Source organism: Chiloscyllium plagiosum, unplaced genomic scaffold (genome assembly GCF_037043375.1).
Source record: "Chiloscyllium plagiosum isolate Xiang-an unplaced genomic scaffold, Cpla_swu_hap1 HiC_scaffold_43, whole genome shotgun sequence".
NCBI lineage: Eukaryota > Metazoa > Chordata > Chondrichthyes > Orectolobiformes > Hemiscylliidae > Chiloscyllium > Chiloscyllium plagiosum.
Genome location: NW_028270181.1, coordinates 23,898,248 through 23,926,189, shown reverse-complemented (window position 1 = coordinate 23,926,189; position 27,942 = coordinate 23,898,248). Strand labels below are relative to the sequence as shown.

The window sequence follows — 27,942 nt, the reverse complement described above, 5'->3', positions numbered from 1 at the left end:
CTTAGGGTAGCTGATGAAAATTGTTTTGTAGATTTGTCATGATGGGCCCAGCGCAGACTGGAGGCTAGGTACCAGTGCGGATTGGATCGGAAGGGCTGTTGGTCTGAACTTTAGTATAGGAGAAAGTGAGGACTGCAGATGCTGGAGATCAGAGCTGAAAATGTGTTGCTGGAAAAGTGCAGCAGGTCAGGCAGCATCCAAGGAACAGGAGAATCGACGTTTCAGAAATCGACGATTCCTGAAGAAGGGCTTATGCCTGAAACGTCGATTCTCCTGTTCCTTGGATGCTGCCTGACCTGCTGCACTTTTCCAGCAACACATTTTCAGCTCTGAACTTTAGTATAGCACAGTACAGGCCCTTCGGCCCTCGATGTTGTGCCAACTTTTTAGCTGATTTTAAGGTTGACTAACCTACATTCCCTATATTTTACTATCATCTATGTGCCTATCCAACAGTTGCTTAAATGTCTCTAATGTATCTGACTCTACTACCACTGCTGGCAGTGCACTACACATACCCACCACTCTCTGTAAATAACCTACATCTCCCCTAAACCCGCCTCCAATTACTTTAAAATTGTGCCCCCTCATCATAGTCATTTCGACCCTGGGAAAAAGTCTCTGACGATCCACTCTATCTAGGTTCTCATCACCTTGCATATCTCTACTAAGTCACCTCTCATCCTTCTTCACTCCAATGAGAAAAGCCCTAGCTCCCTCAACCTTTCTTCATGAAGACATCTCCTCCAGTCCAGGCAGCATTCTGGTAAATCTCCTCTGCATCCTCTCTAAAGTTTTTACATCATTCCTATGATGAGGTGACCAGAACTGAACACAATATTCCAAGTGTGGTCTAACCAGCGCTCTATAGAGCTGCAGGATAGCCTTGTGGCTCTTAAACTCAAACCCCCTGCTAAAGAAAGCCAAGACACCATATGCCACCTTAACAAACCCATCAAATTGGGTGTCAATTTTGAGGCATCTATGGACGTGAACCCCAAGATCCCTCTGTTCCTCTACACTACCAAGATTCCTGCCTTTAACCCTGTAATCTGCATTCAAATTTGACCTTCCAAAATGAATCACTTCACATTTTTCCATGTTGAACTCCATCTGCCACTTACCAGCCCAGCTCTGCATCCCGTTGCAACCTATGACAGACTCCACACTATCCACAACTCCACCAACCTTCGTGTCATTGGCAAACTTAGTGACCCACTCTTCCACTTTCTCATCCCTCAAGTCATTTATAAAAATCACAAAGAGCAGAGATCCCAGAACCGATCCATGCCGAACACACTGGTCACCAAGCTCCAGGATGGGTACTTCCCATCTACTACCACCCTCTGTCTTCTATGGGCCAGCCAATTCTGTATCCAGACAGCCAGATTTCCCTGTATCCCATGCCTCCTTACTTTCTGAATGAGCCTCCCATGGGGAACCTATCAAACACCTTGATAAAATCCATTTACACCACATCTACTGCTGTACATTCATCAATGTGTTTTGTCACATCCTCAAAGAGTTCAATATTTTCTGATTTATTCCTACAATGTGTAATGCTGGACTTTTTATTTCTTTATTATTTTCCCTTAGAACTTGCATTTGGGACATAAGTGGCGACTCATGTGAGCAAGTGACAATAAAGCTAATTCAATTTTTAAAAAATGCAGCTCCCTTCAAGATCACTGATATTACTATCTTTTGGTAAACGTTATGCATATGCACAAGAAAATAAAGCTTTCAGAGATTTACTTTACATTCATCAGTTCTCATTGGCTCGTCCAACATTAAGTTCTGCTTCACAAGTTGTTTTTAATGTTCCTCTGAAGCTACATGTCACTTGTACATAGATTTCCATTCTGCTGTTCCCTGTGAGTGTGCACTGCAGCAAACACCTTCCCTGATGCAATAAATATATGAATCCCCTTGAATTTCTTTGCCATTTCACACAACACTATTCAAGGAAAACCAGAGGAGTTCATCCATGTGTCATTCAACATTTACTCTTCAACCAACATGACAAAACATCATTATGCTTTGTACTTAATGGCTGCTGTGTTGGTCTAGATTATGTGGAGATGCCGGTGTTGGACTGGGGTGGACAAGTCAGAAGTCACATGACAACAGGCAATAGTCCAACAGGTTATTTTAAATCACAAGCTTTCAGACCGCTGCTCCTTCATCAGGCGAAGGGTCTGAAACCTGTTGGGCTATAACCAGATGGAGAAAGTGAGGACTGCAGGTGCTGGAGATTAGAGTCGAGGAAGTCCTGATGAAGATCTTATGCCCGAATCGTCGATTCTCCTGCTCCTCGGATGCTGCCTGACCTGCTGTACTTCTCCAACACCACACTGACTTCTGACAGTGTACATTACAATAGTATCGACAATTCCTAAGCAATTTGAATGCTCTTGGACCATCCCAAGGTTGTGAATGATGCTACAGAAATGTAAATCTCTTGTTGCTATGGGACATTTCACAAGTGGGGCTGTGATTGTCAAAGGCCAGTATTAATGGCAGAAATATCACGGCTCAAAATGAGGCCATTCTGTCCCGTGGGTCTGCACAGCTCTCTGAATGAACAAAGGATCTGGGATCACTCACCCGCCTTCCCCCTGCACCGCCCATTTGAGATTTCCAACCCATTCTCTCTTGAAAGCCTTGATTGAGGCTGCTTCCATCGCACTCTCAGACGGTATATTCCAGACCCTAACACTGTGTTACATGATGAGATTTCTTCCCCTGTCTCCATTGCTTCTGTGGCCAATGATCTTAAACCTGCGCCTTTCAGTCCTTGATCCTCGCACTGATGGGAACAGTTTTTCTCCCTCTCTAAGGTGCATAGACCCCTCATGATTTTGAATATACCTATCAAATCTCCTCACTGTCCAGGAAGAATATTCTATGCACTCCATGGCCCTAGCTCTATCCAAAGGATGGCACAGTGGCTCAGCAGGTAGCACTGCTGCCTCACAGCACCAGGGACTTGGGTTCAATTCCAGCCTTGGGTGACTGTCTGTGTGGAGTTTGCTCATTCTCCCCGTGTCTGTGTGGGTTTCTTCCAGGTGCTCCGCTCTCCTCCCACAATCCAAAGATATGCAGGTTAGGTGAACTGACCATGCTAAATTCCCCCAGAGGATTCAAGGATGTGTAGGTTAGGTGCATTAGTCAGGGGCAACTACGGGGTAGGAGGAATGTGTCTGGGTGGGTTAACTCTTCGGAGAGTCGGTGCGGACTTGTTAGGCCGAAAGGCCTGTTTCCACACTGTAGGGAGTTTATGAACAATTTCTACGCACAAATCACTTCAGAAACAATGAAGTACAATGTAGGAAGGTGAAAGGTCAATGATGACAACAATTCTGGTGTCAAGCGTAGATTCTCATGCGGATACCAGAATTAATGGTGCATCAATAGGAGGGGAAGCCATTGGAGATGATTCGTAGAATCTGTCGAGTATGGAAAGAGGCCATTTGGCCCATCAAGTCTGCATAAACATTCCAAAGAACATCCCAACCCCCCCCAATCTATCCCATAAACCCCACATCTACCCTAGCTATCCCACTTAACCTGCACATTCCCTGGAAAGTACAGACAATTTCCCACGCTCAATGTACCTACCTAAAGATCCCTGAACACTATGGGTAATTTATTATGGCCAATCCAACTAACCTGCACATCATTGTGATTGTGGGAGGAAACCGGAGCACCCAGAGGAAACCCACACAGACATTTGCCCAAGACGGGAATCGAACCCAGGTCCCTGGCGCTGTGACGCAGCAGTGCTAACTGCTAAGCCAGTAGGACAGTATGTAACCATGAGAAAGGGACAGGCAATGTGAAAACGAAACAGATATACTGCTACAAATTGGCAGCAATACACTACAGGAGCACACACAGATTAAATAGGACCTTCTGTGTCAAACTGATATCTGAAAAACATCTGGAAGACCATGACCCTCTGGTTAGCCATGAACCTTTTTCTCTGAGGCATGAGTTTGAAAGAAAGCTGTTGTAATAGTCCCTGTGCACAGGAATGACTCTGTATAGAACAGTGACCTGGCACTGACAGGGAAAAGCCACCAGGGAGCTCCTGATTACTACCCCTCTTGTCCTATCCACACAAAATGGGAAATGCTGAATAGTTTATAATCTCACTTGTACTTTGCAGGGATAGACTGCTAGAACTCTGTAACTTATTTCACAGACACAGAAAAAGCCCAGCTACCCCTCGTCATACTCTGTCAGATGCTTAACGGCTATAACTAATAGAATCCTTACACTGTAGAACCAGGCCATTCGGCCCATCGTGTCCACACCAAACCTCCGAAGATCATCCCACCCAGACCCGCCTCCCTACCCTATCCCCATAACTCTGCATTTTCCATGGCCAATCCACCTAATCTGCACATCTTTGGACTGTGGGAGGAAACTGCAGCACTCAGACAAGACCCACGCAACACTGGGAGAACCTGCACACTCCACATGGACAGTCTCCCAAGGCTGGAAGCAAACCTGGGTCCCTAGCGCTGTGAGGTAACAGCGCTAACCACCATACTCCTCCCCCCACTGGCTTATCCAACCAACCTCTCTCAGGGTGACCAGCACAAATCAATAGGGGTGGCATGGTAGCTCAGTGGTTAGCACTGCTGCCTCACAGCACCAGGGACCCGGGTCCGATCCCAGCCTTAAGCGACTGTCTGTGTGCAGTTTGCACATTCTCCCCGTATCTGTTTGGGTTTCCTCCAGCTGCTCCGGTTTCCTCCCACGGTCCAAAGATTGGTTAGGCCACTGTTGGAATATGGCGTGCAATTCTGGTCTCCTTCCTAACGGAAAGATGTTGTGAAACTTGAAAGGGTTCAGAAAAGATTTAAAAGGATGTTGCCAGGGTTGGAGGATCTGAGCCATAGGGAGAGGCTGAATAGGCTGGGGCTGTTTTCCCTGGAGTGTCGGAGGCTGAGGGAAACCTTATAGAGGTTTACAAAATTATGAGGGGCATGGATAGGATAAATAGACAAAGTCTTTTCCCTGGGGTGGGGGAGTCCAGAACTAGGGGGCATAGGTTTAGGGTGAGAGGGGAAAGATATAAAAGAGACCTAAGGGGAAGCTTTTTCACGCACAGGGTGGTACATGTATGGAATGAGCTGCCAGAGGATGAGATGGAGGCTGGTACAATTGCAACATCTAAGAGGCATTTGGATGGGTATATGAATAGGAAGAGTTTGGAGGGTGCTGGCAGGTGGGACCAGATTGGGTTGGGATATCTGGTCGGCATGGACAGGTTGGACCGAAGGGTCTGTTTCCATGCTGTACATCTCTATGACTCTATGTGCATGTCAGGTGGATTGGCTGTGCTAAACTGCCTGTAGTGACAAGGGATGTGGAGGTTAGGTACATTAGTCAGGGGATAGGCAGTGAAATAGGGTAGGGAATGGGTCTGGGTGGGTTACTCTTCGGAGCTCGGTGTGGACTTGTTGGGCCAAATAGCCTGTTTCCCTGCTGTAGGGATTCTATGCTGAGGTCAGGTATATTAGTCAGGGGAAATGTAGAGTAATAGGTTTCGGATTGGGTCTAGGTGGGATACGCTTTGGAGGGTCAGTGTGGACTTGTTGGGCCAAATGGCCGGTTTCCACACTGTATAGATTCTATGAGTTGGTTGTGTGGGGAGGAAGGGTCAGCAGTCATCTCAGTGCAACTCAAACGTGTCCTCCCCATTACCCACACTTCCTGTGGCCCTCACTAAACCATGAAAAGCAGGAACCCCCTCCCCCACTGCTCAAAATGCCTACTCTTAAATAGCTCATTCTGAGAGGGGTTATATCAGATTTGAAACTCTGTCTCTGTCTTTCTCCACAGATGCTGCCAGACCTGCTGAGCTTCTCCAGCATTTTCTGTTTTTTTTATTTCTGAATCTCCAGAATTGGCAGGATTTTATGTTTCAATAATTTGACCATCAGGCTGGAGATCTGAAACTTTGGCCGGATCAATGTAAGACTGACAGAAGGAAGCAGGTAATATTGCCCTGCACTCGGCGTTACAAGATGATCTTTTTAAAATTAAAATTGGAAGAATAATTTTCAAAACACCTCTTTTAATTTTCTACCACAAAAACACAATGGTCACCTTTAAATGTTATGATGTACATGAAGGAACCTAAGAGTTGGCAAGGAGGGAAAAGCAAATGAATAATACTTGGACATGAAGGCATTGGAGCACTGTTCTGGCGGGAGACAAGACTCTTTGGATCAATGGGTGTCATTTTCCTTTTGGGATCTGGTGAGGGACATTGACAAAGGAAATATTTCTATGTCATGTTACTCCACCTGCTGTTCACTTGGAGAACTGCAGTTACCCTTCTGCCACGGTGGACACAGATGTGAAAATGTGTTGCCGGAAAAGCGCAGCAGGTCAGGCAGCATCCAAGGAACAGGAGAATCAACGTTTCGGGCATAAGCCCTTCTTCAGGAATGAGGAAAGTGTGTCCAGCAGGCTAAGATAAAAGGTAGGGAGGAGGGACTTGGGGGAGGGGCGTTGGAATTGCGATAGGTGGAGAGAGGTCAAGGTGAGGGTGATAGGCCGGAGAGGGGTGGGGGCGGAGAGGTCAGGAAGAAGATTGCAGGTTAGGAAGGCGGTGCTGAGTACAAGGGATTTGACTGAGACAAGGTGGGGGGAGGGGAAATGAGGAAACTGGAGAAATCTGAGTTCATCCCTTGTGGTTGGAGGGTTCCCAGGCAGAAGATGAGGCGTCATGTTGCCATGGTCTGGCGATGGAGGAGTCCAAGGACCTGCATGTCCTTGGTGGAGTGGGAGGGGGAGTTAAAGTGTTGGGTGGTTGGGTTGGTTGGTGCGGGTGTCCCAGAGGTGTTCTCTGAAACGTTCCACAAGTAGGCGGCCTGTCTCCCCAATATAGGGGAGGCCACATCGGGTGCAGCGGATGCAATAGATGATGTGTGTGGAGGTGCAGGTGAATTTGTGGCGGATATGGAAGTGTCCCTTGGGGCCTTGGAGGGAAGTAAGGGGGGAGGTGTGGGCGCAAGTTTTGCATTTCTTGCGGTTGCAGGGGAAGGTACCGGGAGTGGAGGTTGGGTTGGTGGGGGGTGTGGACCTGACGAGGGAGTCACGGAGGGAGTGGTCTTTTCGGAACGCTGATAGGGGAGAGGAGTGAAATATATCCTTGGTGGTGGGGTCCGTTTGGAGGTGGCGGAAATGACGGCGGATGATACGTTGTACATGGAGGTTGGTGGGGTGGTAGGTGAGGACCAGTGGGGTTCTGTCCTGGTGGCGGTTGGAGGGGCAGGGCTCAAGGGCGGAGGAGCGGGAAGTGGAAGAGATGCGGTGGAGGGCATCGTCAACTACGTCTGGCGGGAAATTGCGGTCCTTGAAGAAGGAGGCCATCTGGGTTGTACGTTTTTGGAACTGGTCCTCCTGGGAGCAGATGCGGCGGAGACGAAGGAATTGGGAATATGGGATGACGTTTTTACAGGGGGCAGGGTGGGAGGAGGTGTAGTCTAGGTAGCTGTGGGAGTCGGTCGGTTTATAGTAAATGTCCGTGTTGATTCGGTCACCCAAGATAGAAATAGAAAGGTCTAGGAATGGGAGGAAGGAGTCTGAGACGGTCCAGGTGAATTTGAGGTCGGGGTGGAAGGTGTTGGTAAAGTGGATGAACTGTTCAACCTCCTCGTGGGAGCACGAGGCAGCGCCGATACAGTCATCGATGTAGCGGAGGAAAAGGTGGGGTGTGGTGCCAGTGTAGCTGCAGAAGATGGACTGTTCCACATATCCTACGAAGAGGCAGGCATAGCTGGGATCCATGCGGGTGCCCATGGCTACTCCTTTGGTTTGGAGGAAGTGGGAGGATTGGAAAGAGAAGTTGTTCAGGGTGAGGACCAGTTCAGTCAGTCGAAGGAGGGTGTCGGTGGAAAGGTACTGGTTGGTACGGCGGGAAAGGAAGAAGCGGAGGGACACAGATGTCACTATGTGCCCAGATGAATATTTGAAGATTTCAGCTCTAATGACCATCACGCCAACAGTATGTGTTCGACGGCCACATTGGCTGAGATCACTATGAAGGTCCCACCTTCTCGATCTCCCCTGAGGCCTGCTGACCCTCAGGTTAAACCACCACAAGTCATCCCTCTCTAATAAGAGAACAGCCTGATGGTCCTCTCGGACCACAGTAACTTTATATTTTGTTCCTCAGGCACCCTGCCATTGGTTCAAACTGGTTTCTCATTTTCCATTGTGCAAGGCAATGCAAAAACGAATAGACCCTTTGTTACCCAACAGGATAATTCTTACAGAAATTGTCAAATACTTTATGTTTCCGTTGAACAATTTTATGGCTAACGGCGGTGTACTGGCAATTTAGATCAAATGGTTGACACAGAGTGATCAGTTAACATTGTATTTGCTGAATTTTAGATGAATGAGAGGGAACTCTCATAGGACCCTGCAAAAATCCAACAGGGCTGTTCAGTGTATACAAAGAACTGTATGATGCTAATAGCATGGGTTCAATTTCCACACTGCCTGAGGTTACTCTCTTTCTCAGTCTTTCCCCTTACCTGAGACATGGTGACCCTCAGGTTAAACCTCCACTCGTTCCCTCTCTCAATAAGAGAACAGCCCTATGCTCTGGTCAGACTTTGGTGTCAAGGTCAATAGTCTAGTAAACCCAAAGATCCAGGCTAATACTCTGGCGACATGAGTTCAAACCTCAACATGCACGTTGGAGCAATTTAAATCCAGTTAATTATTTTCTTATAAAAATCTGAATTTGAAAACTTAGCTCATTAATGGTGACCATGGAATAATCAATTTTGTCGGTCAGCTTGCTCACTGATGTCCTTTCGTTCTGGTCTGGGTGTGAAGCCAGATCCACAGTAACGTGGTTCATTGCCTTCAGAGGTCGCCCAGAAAAACACTCGGTTCTAAATGAAACATTCCAAGTTTGGAATACAATGGCCATTAGTGAGTGGGGGCAGCCAGTGGTCAGACCATGTGGAGACCCCCTGTGCTGATCTGCTGACCCTCAGGTTGAGAGACCTTGAAGAGAGACTGTGATGTTTGTCTTTTTAAACTTTGCTTCTTCTTTTTCATACATGGCTGTAATGGAACATTTTTTCTTCATTTCCCTATTCTGTAGCTAAGAATTGTACCTGGGTACTTTATACCTAAGATGGCACTGTAAGTGGCAACTTGTAAACTTTTCCCTTTAAGTATTGGAGTACGTGTGACAATAAAACTAATTCAACTTAATTCAATAAAGCTAATTTAACTTATACTCAGATATTGTTTACAGTTGTTGAGAAATCTAGAATTCGGGGATAATCATTTAGGACTGAGATAAGGAGAAATACCTTCTCTCAGAAGGCTGTGGAATTCTCTACCCCAGAGGGTTATGGATGTCCCACCTTCGAATAAGTTTAAGGTTGAGACAGACAGATTTTTAGACTCTGCGGGAATCACGTGAAATAGGGAGGAGGGAGAGTGGATTTGAGACATGAAGAACAACTGGGATCAGACTGACGTTCAGTGTGTCATGTGATATATTCCTGGCCTACTTTAATGTTCCTATGTTGGGAAGTGCTGTACATATTGAAACTGCGGTTCGCATTCGCACTGATGATGATAACATTAAACAGTTACCTGTGAATGTCCACCTTGTATACTCTAGATCCTGTGCAAGACTCTGCTGAGTGATTGGGTGGGGGAAGGAGGGTTGGAGAGAGGGGTTGTTGAGTGTGTGAGAGTTAGTGAGCGAGTGAGGGAGGAGGATTCAGAAGAGGGATTGCTGAGTGAGTGAGAATGAGTGAGTAAAGTTCAGAAGAGGAGTTGCTGAGTGAGCAACTGCATGAGAGAGTAGGGTTGGGAATGGGGATTGCTGAGTAAGTGAGAATGACTGAGTAAAGTTAGGAAGAGTGGTTGCTGAGTGAATAGGGTTGGGAAGAGGGATTGCTGAGTGAGGGAGTCAACGGGGGAGAGAGAGTCTGTGTGAACTAGTGAATAAGTGATCGAGTGAGGGAGGGAGGAGGGTTCAGAAGAGGGAATGCTTAGTGACTCAGTCAATGAGTGAATGTGAAGTCAATGAGTGAGTAGGGGATGGGAGTTGGGTGAAGAGTTGCTGAGTGTGGAGGAGAATTTGGCTCCCCAGAATTAGCAACCATTTTGTCACATACTCTGGTCTTACAGGACAAAGCTAGAACTGCCGACTTGCCCACTCAGAGAAGTTTTTTAAAGATAACATTGTGACTACTTGAGATTCATTGTATTCCCCAAACCCCAGTCTAGCTCTGATTGCATAATGATACATGGCTCATTGTATCGCTTATCTTCCCGATTTTGATGCTAATGTCGTTTATCTTCCTGATTCTTACAGACCTGGTGCAAACGCTGAGTGTCTGCTACCCCTCCAGCCCTGCTTGATAAGGAAACAGCCGTGACCACAACCTGTGCTGACCGGTGATATCACCGAACCCATGACTTTCTGACTAACAGTCAGCCCCTGCTTAAGATACTATAGAAACTGTAACATTTTGAATTAGTTCAGATTATGCCTGTCTCTCGCTGTGAGGCATGACGTTTTCCCCATGGCCATGTAATAAAGTCTGTTAATGCTGAAGCACTGACTCCTGAGATTTTCTACAACACTGAGTGAGTGTTCCTGTAGAAAGGGGCGGGTGAGGGGAGTCATTAATATATCTATTAGTGAGAAAACATTTTCACAATATGTTAAAACACATTTTGTAACTGGCTTCTCTACTGTACAGATTTAAAAAAAACCAAGAGTGTTTAGGCTTTCAAACGTAACAACAAGCGTACAGCAAAGGCAGGAAAATTAATGCCCACTGTTTGCATCCAATGATCACACAACATGGCGCCAAATCTGTTCGTGTACTTTCTGGTTGTAACATTTCCAGAATGTGTGGTTGATTGTGGGGTAGTTAAAAATAAAGAGCAGTGCCTGTAAGATTGGTAAATCTGTAAGATTAATAAATATGGTGAATCCTCATGTCAGATCCTGGTTGGAACAAATCCAAGTCAAGGAAATATCTATTATCCTGACTTGTCTTCTGCTGTCGAACCAATCTCCCAGTCAGGTCAATCTTTGCCTTCAGTATCCTGAGCACTAATTTTAGCTCACACTAATCACAGTGTTTCAGGAAACTGCAGCAGGGACTGAGACAAAATCAGATTGCTGTTAGTAGAACAGTCATGTTACTTTATCTAGCATTACCCACGGCCAATCGGTGAAATGAAATGTACCTGATTGGATGATCCAAATCCAGACTCTGGCCTTTCACAGCTACGGAGGTCCTTGATCTTTGTCACCTGGTTATTGGCAGTTTCATAGGTGACTCTGCAGTTGCCAGATACATCAATCTAATAAAAGGAAAGTGGAATTGATAAACATTTGAGAACGAGAGGTCATTGTTTAAACACAAAGGGTTACCCATTTAAAACAGAGAAGAGGAAACATATTTCCTCTCAGAAGTTTGTGAACCTTTGGAATTCTCTTCCTCAAAAGACAGTAGATGCAGAAACTTTAAATATTTTTAAGGCAGAAGTTAATAGATTTTCGATTACCAAGGGGATGAAAGATTATTGGCAATCTGAAGCAACATGGAATTTAGGTTAAAATCAGGTCAGTCAAAATCTTATGAACTGCAGAGTGGGCTCAAAGGGGGAGAATGGCCTAGTCTCGTTCGTATCTTCATTATTGATCTGCCCTTGATGACTTAAAAGCAAAACACTAGAAATCTGAAATGGGGGACAGAAAACGGCAGAAATATTCAGCAGTTCAGGTCAGTCTCCGAGGAGAAAGGCAGAGTTAGCATTTCGGATTGGTGGCCTTTCATCACACATTAGGAAAGAAGACCAGAGCTTTCCCAGTTTGGACATGAGGCCTCCGGGTCTACAGCAAGCCTGGAGGAACTGGGCCCCTGCTCCTTACAGTAGAGAAAGTGAAGGAGAAATTAGATGGAGGTTTTACAAATCATAAACAATTTACAATGGAGAGAAAGCACTTCCAGCAGGAGGAAGAGTTGATCACTAAAAGACTCAGATTGTAGATGATTGGCAAAAGTATGAGAGGTGAGACGAGAAATCTTTTTACTGGCACTTTGAGTTATTGTCAGCTTGGAACACACCGTCTGACAGGATGGTGGATACAGAACCAACTGTCATGATCATAAAGCAATTGGATAAATTCTTGAAGTGAAAAAAGACTCCAGGGCTAAGTGGAAGGAGTAGGGAAATGGGATTAAGTGGTAGCTCTATCAAGGCATTATGCATCTATTAAGCTTCTTCTGCACTGTACCATTCGATGTTTTGAACAGCATTGCGTATGACATGATAGCTCAAGTTATACAGAGAGTAGATGTATGGAGAATTTGGAATGCAGGTTCCGAGCTTCTTGAAAGTAGAGTCGCAGGTAGATAGGATAGTGAAGGCAGTGTTTGGTATGCTTTCCTTTATTGGTCAGAGTATTGAGCACAGGAGTTGGGAGGTCATGTTGCAGCTGTACAGGACATTGGTTAGGCCACTGTTGGAATATTGCGTACAATTCTGGTCTCCTTCCTATTGGAAAGATGTTGTGAAACTTGAAAGGGCTCAGAAAAGATGTACAAGGATGTTGTCAGGGTTGGAGGATTTGAGCTACAGGGAGAGGCTGAATAGGCTGGGGCTGTTTTCCCTGGAGCATTGGAGGCTGAGGGGGTGACCTTATAGAGGTTTAGGAAATCATGACGGGTATGGATAGGGTAAATAGACAAGGCCTTTTCCCTGGGGTGAGGGAGTCCAGAACTAGAGGGCATAGGCTCAGGGCGAGAGGGGAAAGATATAAAAGGGGCAACTTTTTCACACAGAGGGTGGTGCGTGTATGGAATGAGCTGCCAGAGGAAGTGGTGGAGGCTGGTACAATTGCAACAGTTAAAAGGCATCTGGATAGGTATATCGATTACCAAGGGGATGAAAAATTATTGGCAATATGAAGCAACATGGAATTTAGGTTAAACTCAGGTCAGCCATAATCTTATGAACTGGGTTTGGAGGGATATGGGCCGGGTGCTGGCAGGTGGGACTAGATTGGGTTGGGATATCTGGTCGGCATGGACGGGTTGGACTGAAGGGTCTGTTTCCGTGCTGTACATCTCTATGACTCTATGCATGGAGGCTGGTTCCTAAACACGTACTGTTTGTGGTTCTCTTTTCGTCAATATTTTCATTTGATTTGATTTATTATTGCCACATGTACCTGGGTACAGTGAAGAGTTTTGTTTTGTGTGCAGTACAGGCAGATCATACCATACAAAGATCACAGGGTGGTTGAACAGAGTTACGGCTGCAAAGACAGTGCCCAAAAAGCAAAATCAACATTAGATTTGAAATTTGAGAGGTCCATTTAGAAGTCTGATTACAGTGGGGAAGAAGCTGTTCTTAAATCTGTTAGTCTGTGTGTTTAAGCTTTTGTATCTTCTGCCTGACAGAAGGGGTTGGAAGAGATTTATAACGAGCGTGGGAAGGGGTCTTTGATTATGTTGGCAACCTCTCCAAGACAATGAGAAGTGAAGACGGAGTCGATGGATGGAAGGTTGGCTTGTGTGACTAGGCTGTGTTTCTAACTCTCTGTAGAGAGAAGCAAATAGGAAATTGATAATCAGAAGGAAATTCATATAGTCGGCAGCAGTATTCATCTTGTAAAACGATGGTATGTGCTCTGATCGTCATCTCTGTGCTGGGCATTATCCGGGAGCCCCACTCAGACACATAGGGTCTGGGACAGAGGCCCAATAAATATAGCCCAAGGGTCCCAGGAAGGGAGAGGGGTTGTGCTCCTGATAAATGCAATCAGTCTTTGCAGACGTCATTGGCTTAGGATTGGATGCAGGCTGATGGTACAAGCAAGAACCTCTGAGTTGGTGATCTGTCGAGCTGTCCTGCAATAATGTACCTGATATTTCAAACACAATGGGCCTAGGTGCACACAAAAGTACATGGATGCTGGAAATCTGAAATAAAGTGAGAAAATGCTGCAGCATCTGTGAAGAGAGAAAGAAAGTCAATATTTCAAGTCCAATATGACTCTTCTTTGGATTTGAAAGAGGTGAGAAAATGATGGGTTTTATTTTGCTGATAAACAAGTGACTGGAACTAATGAGGAAGCTGTCCACAGCAAATGAATGAATCATTTATTTACTGAGACCTCAATCTTGAGGATACAGTGAAAAGAGCTTTGTCGCCACAATCCGGTGCCATTACGAGGTACAATAAGGATAAAAAGAAATTATTTAATTAAGAGTTCAGATTCTTTTCAAATTGGGGGCTCAAGCCCAGGCTTCGGGGGTTCTGCAAAGTCTTTGCAAGGTGCTCCAGTCCTCAAGGTTCCTTTGGCAATAGCAACTAATGCTCTGGCTCTGGGCCTACCGCCAAGAATCCAGGCTCCAGGCCTAATCCCGCTCAGAGTCTAGGTTCCGAGCCCACTGCCATCAACAGTCCTGGCTCTGGGCCTACCGCTGCCAGGAGTCCAGGTTCCGGGTCTACTCCCACCAAGAGTCTAGGTTTCGGGTCTACTGCCGCCAAGAGTCTACACTCTGGGTCTACTACCGCCAAGAGTCGAGGCTCCCGACCTACTGCCATCAAAAGTCCAGGCTCCGGGCCTACCGCTGCCACAAATACAGGCTCCAGGTCTATTGCTGCCAGGAGTTCAGGTTCTGTGTCGAGTCCCACCAAGAGTCCAGGCTCCGGGCCTACCATCACCAGGAGTCCAGGCTGCAGGCCTACCGCCGCCAGGAGTCCAGGCTCCGGGCCTACCGCCGCCAGGAGTCCAGGCCCCGAGCCAATGCTGCTGCGAGTCCAGGCTCCGAGCCAATGCTGCTGCGAGTCCAGGCTCCGGGCCTACCGCCGCCAGGAGTCCAGGCCCCGGGCCAATGCTGCTGCGAGTCCAGGCTCCGAGCCAATGCTGCTGCGAGTCCAGGCTCCGGGCCTACCGCCGCCAGGAGTCCAGGCCCCGAGCCAATGCTGCTGCGAGTCCAGGCCCCGAGCCAATGCTGCTGCGAGTCCAGGCCCCGAGCCAATGCTGCTGCGAGTCCAGGCCCCGAGCCAATGCCGCTGCGAGTCCAGGCTCCGGGCCTACCGCTGCCGGGAGTCCAGGCTGCAGGCCTACCGCCGCCAGGAGTCCAGGCCCCGGGCCAATGCTGCTGCGAGTCCAGGCCCCGAGCCAATGCCGCTGCGAGTCCAGGCTCCGGGCCTACCGCTGCCGGGAGTCCAGGCTGCAGGCCTACCGCAGCCAGGAGTCCAGGCTGCAGGCCTACCGCTGCCGGGAGTCCAGGCTGCAGGCCTACCGCCGCTAGGAGTCCAGGCCCCGGGCCAATGCTGCTGCGAGTCCAGGCCCCGAGCCAATGCCGCTGCGAGTCCAGGCTCCGGGCCTACCGCTGCCGGGAGTCCAGGCTGCAGGCCTACCGCAGCCAGGAGTCCAGGCTGCAGGCCTACCGCCGCCAGGAGTCCAGGCCCCGAGCCAATGCTGCTGCGAGTCCAGGCCCCGAGCCAATGCCGCTGCGAGTCCAGGCTCCGGGCCTACCGCTGCCGGGAGTCCAGGCTGCAGGCCTACCGCCGCCAGGAGTCCGGGCTCCAGGCCAATGCTGCTGCGAGTCCGGGCCCCGAGCCAATGCCGCTGCGAGTCCAGGCTGCAGGCCGACCGCCGCCGGGAGTCCGGGCTCCGGGCCAATGCTGCTGCGAGTCCAGGCCCCGAGCCAATGCCGCCGCGAGTCCGGGCTCCGGGCCGACCGGCGCCGGGAGTCCGGGCTCCGGGCCGACCGGCGCCGGGAGTCCGGGCTCCGGGCCGACCGGCGCCGGGAGTCCGGGCTCCGGGCCGACCGGCGCCGGGAGTCCGGGCTCCGGGCCGACCGGCGCCGGGAGTCCGGGCCGACCGGCGCCGGGAGTCCGGGCCGACCGGCGCCGGGAGTCCGGGCCGACCGGCGCCGGGAGTCCGGGCCGACCGGCGCCGGGAGTCCGGGCCGACCGGCGCCGGGAGTCCGGGCCGACCGGCGCCGGGAGTCCGGGCCGACCGGCGCCGGGAGTCCGGGCCGACCGGCGCCGGGAGTCCGGGCCGACCGGCGCCGGGAGTCCGGGCCGACCGGCGCCGGGAGTCCGGGCCGACCGGCGCCGGGAGTCCGGGCCGACCGGCGCCGGGAGTCCGGGCCGACCGGCGCCGGGAGTCCGGGCTCCGGGCCGACCGGCGCCGGGAGTCCAGGCTCCGGGCCTACCGCCGCCGGGAGTCCAGGCTCCGGGCCGACCGCCGCCGGGAGTCCAGGCTCCGGGCCGACCGCCGCCGGGAGTCCAGGCTCCGGGCCGACCGCCGCCGGGAGTCCAGGCTCCGCTCCCTACCGCTGCCGGGAGTCCAGGCTCCGGGCCTACCGCTGCCGGGAGTCCAGGCTCCGGGCCTACCGCTGCCGGGGGTGCAGGCTCCGGGCCTACCGCTGCCGGGGGTGCAGGCTCCGGGCCTACCGCTGCCGGCGGTCCAGGCCTCTGGGCCTACCATTACTGGGAATCTCAGTCCACAGCACCATCACTGCAGCCACTGCCTGTCGACCTTCTCCGGCCTCAAAGATGAATAAAAGGAAAAAGATGAAAAGTGCATCGAAGAAACGATGCCACCAGCCTGGAGCATAGAGGCTGTGACTAGTTCCTACCATGCCGGCCTCAACTTGAAAGAGCAAAAGACAAAGGCGGCACTAGGGGAGGCAAAGGAGAAATAGAGAAGAGAAACAGATATTAATGATGGGCATAAACAGGAGAAAATGGGTGTGCTGCACTGCAGACAAAGCCAACAAGATGAATACAAGACAGGGGGTGGTAGAGTGAGATGCTGGGGTGGGGGGCGTGGAATTGTGTAATCAAAGTAGATGATCAGAAACAATGGCATGCCCTGAAGTTATTGAACCCTGAATGCTCTTAAGGGCTGAAGCTGAAAATGAGATACTGTTTCACCAGCATGTGTTGAGCCTTGCTGGAGCACTGTAGCAGTATGGTGAATTGGTCACTGGGTCACAAGATCCACGGGAAAGATGTGAAGGTGGTGGCGGTCATTGTCCATGATGAAGGATGTGGGACGATGGTAATCTCTGGAGGCTGACTGTTTGGAAAGGTATTGGAAGAGGATGGAAATGTTCGTGTGAGGGCATGAGGGTTTATTAAAATGGCAAGCAATTGGAAGGTTAGAGTCATGCTTACAGACAGAACAGAGGTGTTCAGGAAAGCAGTCATCCAGTCTGCATTTGTTCTTGCCAATGTAAAGGAGGCGTAGATACATGCAGATTCAGTAGCAACAGCAGTAATTATCTAACTACCTTGAACCTAATCAAAAATATTGTGATAAATTAAAACAATACTTTTGATGCCAATAGCTTACGACCCGAAGAACATGACAACAATGTATTTCTGAGATTGGTTTCCTCGCATGTCAATCCTGATAAGTGCAACTGGTACAGGTTTGATTTTCACCTCCCTTACAGAAATTTTTTTAAATTAGATTTGCTACAGCATGGAAACAGGCCCCAACAAGACACACCGACCCAGACGCATTTCCCTACATTTACCCATGACTGTTGTACTATGGGCAATTTAGCATGGCCAAACCTGCACATCTTTTGGAATGTGGGAGGAAACCGGAGCACCCGGAGGAAACCCACACAGACACAAGAAGAATGTGCAAACTCCGCACAGACAGTCACCCGAGGCTGGAATCGAACCTGGGTCCCTAGTGCTGTGAGGCAGCAGCGCTAACCACTGAGCCACCTTGCCGCCCCAGTTATAGTGGTTATGATGTACACAACCAGGTTTCATTAGAAGAGAAAGTGAGGGTGGAAACCAAAATTTGTTCAACTGAAATGAGTAGGTTACCTCAGTGACGGTACCCGAATTCAGCTGGAGCTGGAAAAGGCTGACCAGGCCTTGCTTCAGGCTTAAAATGAATCCTGTTTCATCAACAGAGCCATACAAAGCTTTTATCTGAAAGGAATATGGAACAGGTTATCGCTGGAAGACTCCACATTTCATCCAGTATCACTCCAAACAAACAATTAGAAACACAGTTCGGGAAAGCTCACAAATTAACACACCGGTAGCCATCAAAAATCATAACAATTTTTAAAAGTTCAATAGTACAGAAGAATGGGAATGAATATGTTAATGGTGAATTATAATGATGACAATGTAGCTCAGACATCTATGAGTATACAAGGGTTATGCTGATAACTGGGGATTAATTGGTTAATCTGAGGAAATATAAACAGGAGGACAGTGAGGGCTCTTGTGGCACAGTGGTAGTGCCTCTACTTCTAAGGCAGGAGGCCCAGGTTCAAGTCATATCTGCTCCAGAGATGTGTGATCTCTGAACAGACTGATTAAAAAATTCTAAAGGACCACTTGGTTGTGAGGGGTTGACATGAGCTGTGTGACTGAGAAGTCAATAAACTCCATCCACAAGGAAAAACTGGTCTGAGTTCCATTTCTCTAACAGCCTTAACTTCAAATTGACAAAAACAATAATCACATTACTGAAAAACAGGAATTTTACTTGGGAGCTTTAACTCTAATTTCGTGTAATAGAATGTAAGTAAAGAGTTTATTGGAAGTCCTGAGTGCCAGGCAATAGTCACTTTGAGTTAAGTCAGAGTTAGAGATGCAGCAGACTCAGAGGAACGACAGTCCAGCTAAGTAAAGCAGCCTCATGAATTCATTTCAGGCTGATCCCCTGGCAGGCAGAACTCATGAGGTTACAGTCCATGGAGACACAAGTCACATCATTGGCAATTCTTGTTAAATTTATATTAAATAAAAATCAGTTTAGATCTCATAAACATACAAATGGTAAGGAACAGAAATGATAGTACCTCATTTAACACTTGAACCTGTTCCTCCTTAGCTACTTTCCTGCACTATGCCTATATCCCTTATCAAAATATATATCCAAATGTCCAAGATGGTTTCAGAGTAGGATGCTCCAAGTGGAGCTCATCCACAACCGTCCATTTCTTTTCTTTTTTTCCCCTCTTGTATTTTTTTTCTCTCTTCTGTCTTCCTCCTGTTCAGCCAATGACCTGGATCAGAGCATGGACTGCTCCCAGCGGCCTGGAGCAAAAATGGCTACTATTGGGAATCAGTGGAGCCCCAGTCAGAGCATGTGGAAGCTCTTGTAGAAAGGCTGTAATGTCTATCTCTTTAGCTTTATTTCTTATTTTCCTAACTTATACTATGCATATCTGTAATGTAGTGTAACGTCTTTTATTTATTCTCTCTATTTTTACGTATCTACATTTTGTACCTGGGTACTTTGTACCTAAGATGGTGCCACGTGTTGGTGACATTGTAGACTTTTCACTGCACTCCTGTACTTTAGTAACATAAATACACGTGACAATAAACCTAATTCTAAAGTAATAGTCAGAAACCTATCCATCAGATACCCACAGTGCCTTACCATCCCTGCTGTGGAGAATCTGAAAGATGTGCAGCCCTTAAGAGTGAAGAGTTTCTCCTTATTTCAGTGTTGAATATTCTGAGACAGATTCTGAGTTCCAGACTATTCAGCCAGAGACAACATTCTCCCACAGTCAACCAGGTCAAGCCCCTAAAGAATTCTGCGTGATTCAATTAATCAGACTATTTCTTTTTCTTCAAAATTGTAGGAACGGAGGCAGAGTCTACTTAAAGCATCAATTGTTATTACGCTAAGAACTAATTATTAGGGTGATCTTGGAACAACAGTGAAAAAGCATGATTGTTAAAAAAGGGATGGAAAATCAGGCTGAAGGAAAAAGAATGGATTCTGGATTTCCTCTTCTCCATTTCCTGTCATTGTCCAAGTTAAATTTCATACCAAATCTGTTTTTTTATTTGAGGTTTTCTTAGTCAGAAAATGTTTGTCAAGTCACCAGATGCAATCCATACCCCTAATTTTGAAAATGGAGCAAATTGAGAGATAATTACCTTTCCATTATTCCAGTGAAAGATTACAGGTCCTTTCAATCCTGTCATTGCGGTAGGCCCCAGCAAAGACTCAGCAGGAATATTTTTAAAGATGCTTTGACTGTCCATTCGTTCTGATACATTTAACAATTGCACTTCTTGTATCTATTGAACAAGGTAGAGGGAGACACAATGGAAAATGATGCTTGTAATCAAAATCTTAAAGCATTTAACTCCTGCTGATTTGTTAAGAGTACTGCACACCCAAAAGACTTCTTCTAAAATTACAGCTCATTACTTCCTAAACAGACACTAATTGCATAGAACCATTGGGTTATAAAGCTTAGAAGGAAGCCACTTAGCCTCTTGTACTTGAGCTGGTTTTTTTGTGAAATCAATCCAATTAGTTACACTCTCCTGCTCTTTGTCATTTTTAAAGTTATTACTGAATCTGTTTCCAATACTTCCACTGTAATTGAGGATAACTTGCAGCATCTTTTACTCCGTCAAATTCCTTCTGGTTGTTACTTTAAATATCCATGTGCTATGCTTAACACTTGTGTTCACTAGAAACTGCGTCTCCACACTTGCACTTTTATAATACTGCCGAGAGTGTGGTGCTTCATATAAGCCCTTCATATGCCTGAAACGTCGATTCTCCTGCTTCTTGGCTGCTGCCTGACCTGCTGTGCTTTTCCAGCACCACATTCTCGACTCTGATCTCCAGCATCTACAGTTCTCACTTTCTCCTAGTTTTATAATACTGCATTCAGTTCTGGTCTCCCTGCTCTCGGAAGGCTGTTGTGAAACTTGAAAGGGTTCAGAAATGATTTTCAAGGACGTTGCCAGGGTCAGACTGTGTGACCTATCGGGAGATGCTGAATCAGCTGGGGGTGTTTTCCCTGGAGCATCAGAGGTTGAGGGGTGACCTCATAGACGTTTATAAGATCATGAGGGGCATGGATAGGGTGAATAGTCAAGGTCTTTTCCCCTGGGTGGGGGAATCTAAAATGAGATGGCATAGGTTTAAGGTGAGAAATAAAAGATTTAAAAGGGACCTAAGGGGCAAGCTTTTCATGCAGAGGGTGGTGTGTGTATCAGAGGAAGTGGTGGAGGCTGGTACAATTACAGCATTTAAAAGGCATCTGGATGGGTATATGAATAGGAAGGGTTGAGAGGGATATGGACCAAACGCTGGCAAATGGGACTAGATTAATTTAGGATATCTGATTGGCATGGAGGAGTTGGACTGAAGGGGCTGTTTCCATGCTGTACAGCTTTATGACTCCCTCATGAGTTTGAATCTCCCTTTCATCTTCTCTCTGCTCAAAGGAAACGCATCCCAGTTTCCCCCTCTATCTGATTAAGTGGATGACCATTGAAGTGTCTGGCAGTCATTGCAAAGCACCTCCAAACTGAAGTTAAATCTGCAACGTACTAATATTTCTGCACTATCAGTAGCACTTGTACATTCATCAAATAAAACATTAACATCATTAATTTATTTGTGAGACTGGGAATTCCAAAATTTGAAGATTGGAATCTGAGAATGCAGCTGTTAATGTTGGAGCAATGAAAATCTCAGAAATTGAGAAAGTCTGAATTGGGATAAAGTGGAGATCTTAAACGTTTGTTGTGCCAGAGGGTGTTAGAGACGCTGGGAGGGAGTGAGACCATGGAGGAATTTAAGGCAAACTCCAGGCATGAAAATGGAAAAATGTACGTACTTGCAACTGAACAAGCTGCTCATGTTGGTTGCTGCTGTTTTCCCAAACCACATGAAGGCCAACGATAGCTTCGATCCTGAATCCTGATCCTGGCAATGTTTCTGGACTGGATAATGTCTCCAGTAACAAATCCACATTGTACTTATACGTAAACAATGTACCAGATTTGTATGCAAGATCTACAGCTCGTGCTGAGGGGGAAAAAGTACAAAGTGATTATATTTTGTCTAAACAAGCATTTGTGGCAAAAATATCCATTCACTTGCTTAAATGAGCTCATAGAATAGATTTTAACCAAGAGTATTATTTGTCTTAAACATATTTGAAGTTCTCATTTTTTCTCACATCTATTCAGGATTTGAAAACCCCTTCTCGGTGTTGGTGTAAGGTCCCAGGTCTATTGAGTTGTAAGTCACACGACACCAGGTCATAGTCCAACAGATTTATTTAAAATTTCACACTTTCAGAGCACTGCTCCTTCGTCTGTTGGACTATAGCCTGGTGTCATGTGACTTTTGACTTAGTCCACCCTAGTTCAACACCGGCATCTACACATCATGTTCTATTGATACGTATGATGTCAACAAAATCATTAATAATTCTTTAGACGTTTGTATCAGTCTCTCAGACAGGTCCCAGAAACCTGTTGTCACCACATAACCAACTTTGGGATTCTGTGGTGCGGTGGTAGTGTCCATACGTTTGTGCCAGGAGGTTCATGACTCACCTGTTCCAAAGGTATGTAATAACATCTCTGAACAGGCTGATTAAAATAATTTTAACCAACCTGGTCCAGAGGGGCAGTTACATTAGAGGCAGCTTATATAGTTGAGGGAACGTGAGAGTCTTTTTTTAAGTTCAGTCTCAGGATGTGAGTGTTGCTGCCTTGGTCAGCATTTATTGTTGAGAGTGTGGTGCTGGAAAAGTACAACAGGTCAGGGAGCATCCGAGGAGCAGGAGAATCCTGATGAAGGGCTCAGGCCCAAAATGTCAATTCTCCTACTCCTCGGACAGTGCCTGACCCGCTGTACTTTTCCAGCACCACACTCTCGATTCTGATCTCTGGCATCTGCAGTCCTCACTTTCTCCCAGCATTTACTGTCCATCCCTAATTGCCCAGAAGGCAGTTAAGAGTCACTCACATTGCTATGGGTCTGGAGTCACTAGCCAGCTTAAGTAAAGATGGCAGTTTCCTTGCCTAAAGGGCATTAGTGAACAAGATGGATTTTTCCTGACAATTCACAATGGTTTCTTGGTCATTGTTGGATCCCAAATTCCAAATGTGTTTCCAAATTGAATTTGAATTCATCCATCTGCTACAACAGAACATGACCGGGGTTTCTGGTAAATTGTGGGGCAATAGCACCACTCGGCCATCGGCATGCACTCCTGCAAATTGCTGAGAGACTGGAGAGATAACTGTGGGATTAGGAATGCCAACTGTTGTGGATGTTCTGGCTATGATTCAATAGTTAGAAGCAGAACCAAATAAGAGCAGTCACCCCGAGCTGCACAGTGAAGGATGGAGGTAGGGAAGAAGATGGAGTCAAGGGCTGAAAAGTGATGAAGCGTTAAATGCTACCACGGTTACAGCCACAGAATACCCTTCATGAGCTTGGCGGGAAGCACTTTGTTGCTGTGGAAGGGGTGGAACGCTAAAAGAAGAGATGCAAATGGATGCTCTGAAGAGAAATATGCACTGATCTGGGAAATAGTAATGTGTTTGAAGTTATTTGGAGATGTAAAGAAGGATGGAGATGGGATAACAGTGCATCTGATCCAAAAGAGGGATTAAGGCATGTGGAAACGTGATGATGAGAGCTTGGAAAGAGTTGAAAATCGTTCATTTGCTCCATGAGTATTGGACATTCAATGGTTGCAAAATAGTAGGTGAAGGGGATCAGTGGTTTGGGATGGTGAGGTATGCAGTTGGAGTTGGGCTTGTCACCGGTCAAGGTCATAGGAGTAGACAGTTGATGGTTAAAGGTTTGAATGGATGGCTGGGAAATTGGGTCAAAGAGTTTATAATATGAGAACTAACACGAGCGTAGAATGAAGGACAATGTCCCAACTGAATGAAACCAAGAGCAACATTTTTACTGAATTATTAAAGACACACACAGTTACTTGACAGCAGAGAGGAAAGTCTAAAAATTTAATTTGAAACTAAATAATTCAATTCAAGATTCTTTCACATTTCCTCCTTATCTCTACACAAGATGTTTACGCTTCCTGTAACCTACAGCAGTGGAAAAATTATATCCTTAAGCAAATGAACATTGTGCTCTCTGTATTAGAGAAAATTATATATTATAGTTGGGTTATGAACTCAATATTCTCAATTAGCTTCATCCATTTACTTACTCAATCATAGAGTAACAGTGATTATTAATCATTAATTCAATTTCATCTCTGACTGTAGTTTCATGTATTATCCATTTTCATTCTAAATATGCTAACAACATAACACCTCTTAACAATAAATCTCTGCCGTCACATCCTCATTACCCTGTCAGGTTCAGCTTACTGAGTAATACTTCAAGTACAAACTACAGGAAGAAAAAGGAACATTTCTCATTTAATTATAAACTTTTCTACTTTGCACTAAGTTTAAGGATGAAAAATCTCCAAAACATCAGCTCTGATTGTATTCATGTGAACTGTTGGTGTTCCGAACTCCACATTCCCTTTGATTCCCTTGCCTATCCAGCTCTGCCTTAAAAATATTCAATGACTCTAACTTCATCACCTCTGAGGCAGAGAGTTCCAAAGTTACTCAACTCACACTCTAGAGAGAAACAAAATTCCTCATCTCTGCTTTAAAAGGCTGGTCATTAATTTTAAAACAGTATTGCCTAGTTCTGGACTCACCCACAAAAGGAAACTTCCTTTCCACTTTATTATCCAATATTATCTCCCCATTCTCCACCTCCAGAGGACCAACACTCACTTTACTGTTAGGAACCTATAGAAATTCTTACTATTTGTTTTTATATTTCTAGTTAGCTTCCGGTCATGTTCAAAGTTACTTGGCCTGATAACCTTTTAGTCATTTCAGTTGTTCATTATGTTCTGACCAGCCATTCATCTTTTTATAATTATATGATTTTCCTTACGTTTGACGCTTTTCTTAACTTGTTTAGTCATACAACATAGAAGCAGACCCTTCGGCCCAACTTGTCCATGCCAACCAAGTGTCCCGAACTAAACTAGGCCCATTTGCTTGCATTTGGTCCATATTCTTCCTTTAGAACTCCTTTATAATAGAACATATTCGTTCTGAGTATTCTAAAATATCACCTAAATCTCTGCCACAGCTTCTTCACTGATCCATCTCCTAGCCTCATATTCCAGTTCACTTCAGCTAGCACATGTCCACGTGCTTGCTCTTATTTAAGTTTAAAGGTTTTAAGTTTTTGACCCATTCTGCTCCCTTTCAAATTGATATTATGATCACTGCTACCCAAAGGTACCTATGCTCTCAGGTCATTAATTAATCTTATCACATTACATAATAACAAAGTTAGTGTAACCTGCTCTCTGGTAATATGTTTCTCTGACAAATTATATTCTATGAAATCCTCACTTTTGCCAATAAGATTTTTCAAGGGTGCTTAGATGAGAAAAACGAAGACTTACGTTTAAACTGTTTCATAACCTGAAAATCTCTATTAGTTACTTACAACCAATTAAGAACTATAGAATGCAGTCATTGTTATAATCATGAATATGCATCAAAATATTGCTAGCATACGTGAATGCACTTGCATAAATATTTCACATAGAGATATGAAATTATAGATTTTTGGGTTTACAGAGTAAAGGTGGATGATTAAACTGCAAACAAAAATTCTGCCACATGCTAATATTTTCTTAAGTGCACCTGAAGGATTAATGCTGGATTATTGTGAAGCTGTGAATTATCAGCTCCCTGTCCCTGCACCTCAAGCTTCCCCACAGTTATCCACACTGTGCTTCTGAAGCTCAGGTTGCTTCCCGGGATATTACTGGATGGGACAGAGTTTGCAATCCAGGCATTGGAAAGACATCAGTAGAACGTTAAAGGGTATTTGTTTGCGCTCACTCGAACTCAGCGAGGATAGATTCTCACCTTCAACAGACCGTAGTGTGAAGATCGCGAACAACATTATCCACTCCCTCAAGGCTTTCGGAGACGCCATGCTCTGCTTCCAGAAGAGACTCACTTTGACACTTGAGCTGAAAACGGCACGGGGTTTAGCTACATGGAAGAGGAGGGCTAGAACAGGCAGGGCAGCAAAGGGCTAGAATGTACAGTCTGCCGAACTGGCAGAGAAATTTTTTTGTTTCAAAAAAAATACTTGCGAAACTTGCCGGAACTTGCAAAACTTGTTGAAGTTTTGTAATTGACCAGGAGGTCAGTGACTGTATAAGGGCGGCAGTCTGTGGGTGTGTGCGTGTCTCTGTGCTAATTGCTTGTGGGAACGTATCTGCAGCTATACACCAGGAATTATATCTGTGGATTATCTCTTAGTGTTTGGAAATCTATATGCTTTTCAGAAAGTTTTTTTTGTGTGGTAACACATATCTTCCTTACGATCTATTTGGGTGTCTGTGTCGCTGACTTCTGCTGTTTCCTTAGATGAACAAAGACTGAAAACAGCATTACAAACTGGTGCAACACTTTCAAACTCCCCAGGAAACAACCTCAGGCAGCTTAGTCTGATAGAGTATTTGGTTTGGAAAGAGAACTGAGACAGCTAGGGAGGAGAAACACAAGTTGGTAATTAAAAAAAAATAACCTGAGTTAGAACAGTATGAGATAGAGATTGGGTAAGAAGGCACTGAATATATTATAGTTTTGGTTAGAAAGAAAACAGATTGTTAAAAAAAAGATCAAAACTCAGATCAACTATTCAAGGAAATGTGAACAATGAATTTATTTATATATGCATATTATGAAAATTGGCGGATGCTGGAGATCTGAAATAAAAAATAGTAAATGCTGGAGAAACTCAGGAGGTTTGACATCATCTATTGAGAGAGAAATTGAGTTATTATTTCAAGTAAAGTGTGACTTCTTAAAGAAATTCCTAATGGTTTTGAGGAAGAGAGTTTGGATTTGAAACATTAACTCTGTTTTCCCCTCTACTAATGATCCCAAGCATGCTGAATTTCTCCAGCACTTTCTGATATAGTTAGGTATGTACATAGCAATATGTAGGAGGTTGCTTGTAATTCCTCACAATTGTTTTTAAAGTATCTATATTGTATATAAAATGGGTCCAATTGCTGATGATTACACCAGATTCTCCCACACTGTTGCAGGTTGAGGCTGCACATACAGAGAATGTCTCCTGTCTAACATCTCAAATGATAATTGGTCAATTGGGAGAAACAAAGGGCAGGAACTTTGCACATGGTGAGTCTCTGTTAGAGCAGCCCATATTTGAGAGACACAAAATGGCTGACAGCCAAGCTGTCCCTCGAGCCCTGCAGAAAATGGCTGGCAAGTGGTTCTACAGAATTAAAACCTTGATCCGGCATTTAAGTGAGATCATGAGTTGATAGAATGGTACCTTTGGACAGGGGTTATTCCAAGGTGAAAGAGAGCCTTACATGAAACAAGAGCTGCAAAAGGTGTGTTAGAGACAGTTTGAGAAGAAACATCCAAGCTTAAAGAGTTGTAACAAACATTGAAGGGAAAAGCAAGCTCCCACAGTAACAAACATCAATGAACTGATGGGATTATGGCTGATAAAATTCTGGAGATCAAACAAGTTTGTTAAACTACAACAATGATTAACTCCAGTCTCATTAATGAAAGGATGTTGTCCCATTAGGTAAAAAGAGTTAGTTATGACAAGGGGCATAAATCTCATCCCAGAAGACAGTATGTGGTCAGGCTAGGTCCTGGAATGGCTATGAAAACAACAAAATGGCATTTTGCAGTAATTAGTTGTTTCTTCAAAATCAATCATAATATTAAGAAGTAGGTTCTAGTTAAAGATTCTTCAGATAATCTTTAGAGACAGATTTCAATGTAATTATACATACACCTATATAACAACAGTACAAAGATCACTAAATGCATTGGGTAAACGCTTCAAATATAGATGTAAAAGTTAACTAGTCTCCGAAAGCTTTCCCTTTATCATTAAAGGAATGCCTAGTGCACACTGTGAGAAACAAACTGCTCACATTTCATTAGCTAAAGAATACTAACAGTAGGGGTAGATATAAAAACTTTACATATAACTAACTTGATAGT

At 45.6% G+C, this 27,942-nt stretch overlaps 1 protein-coding gene across 3 annotated transcripts in view; it reads right to left on the bottom strand.

The window, feature by feature from the left end:
• LOC122541791 (microsomal triglyceride transfer protein-like) overlaps nucleotides 1-26,673 on the bottom strand; it is a 109,954-nt gene extending 83,281 nt beyond the window's left edge. The window contains exons 1-5 of one of the 3 annotated variants that reach the window (XM_087982500.1): nucleotides 25,804-26,673; nucleotides 21,693-21,883; nucleotides 19,987-20,130; nucleotides 17,899-18,006; nucleotides 11,266-11,382 (exon numbers count right to left, since the gene is read on the bottom strand). In XM_087982500.1, coding sequence (XP_087838626.1) covers nucleotides 11,266-11,382; nucleotides 17,899-18,006; nucleotides 19,987-20,130; nucleotides 21,693-21,883; nucleotides 25,804-25,873 — 630 coding nt within the window. In that variant the 5' untranslated portion in view covers nucleotides 25,874-26,673. The remainder of the gene's footprint in view (nucleotides 1-11,265; nucleotides 11,383-17,898; nucleotides 18,007-19,986; nucleotides 20,131-21,692; nucleotides 21,884-25,803) is intronic. The other 2 variants (XM_043678772.2, XM_043678773.2) reach the window with 2 other exon arrangements.
• Between the last annotated feature and the right edge of the window lie 1,269 nt (nucleotides 26,674-27,942).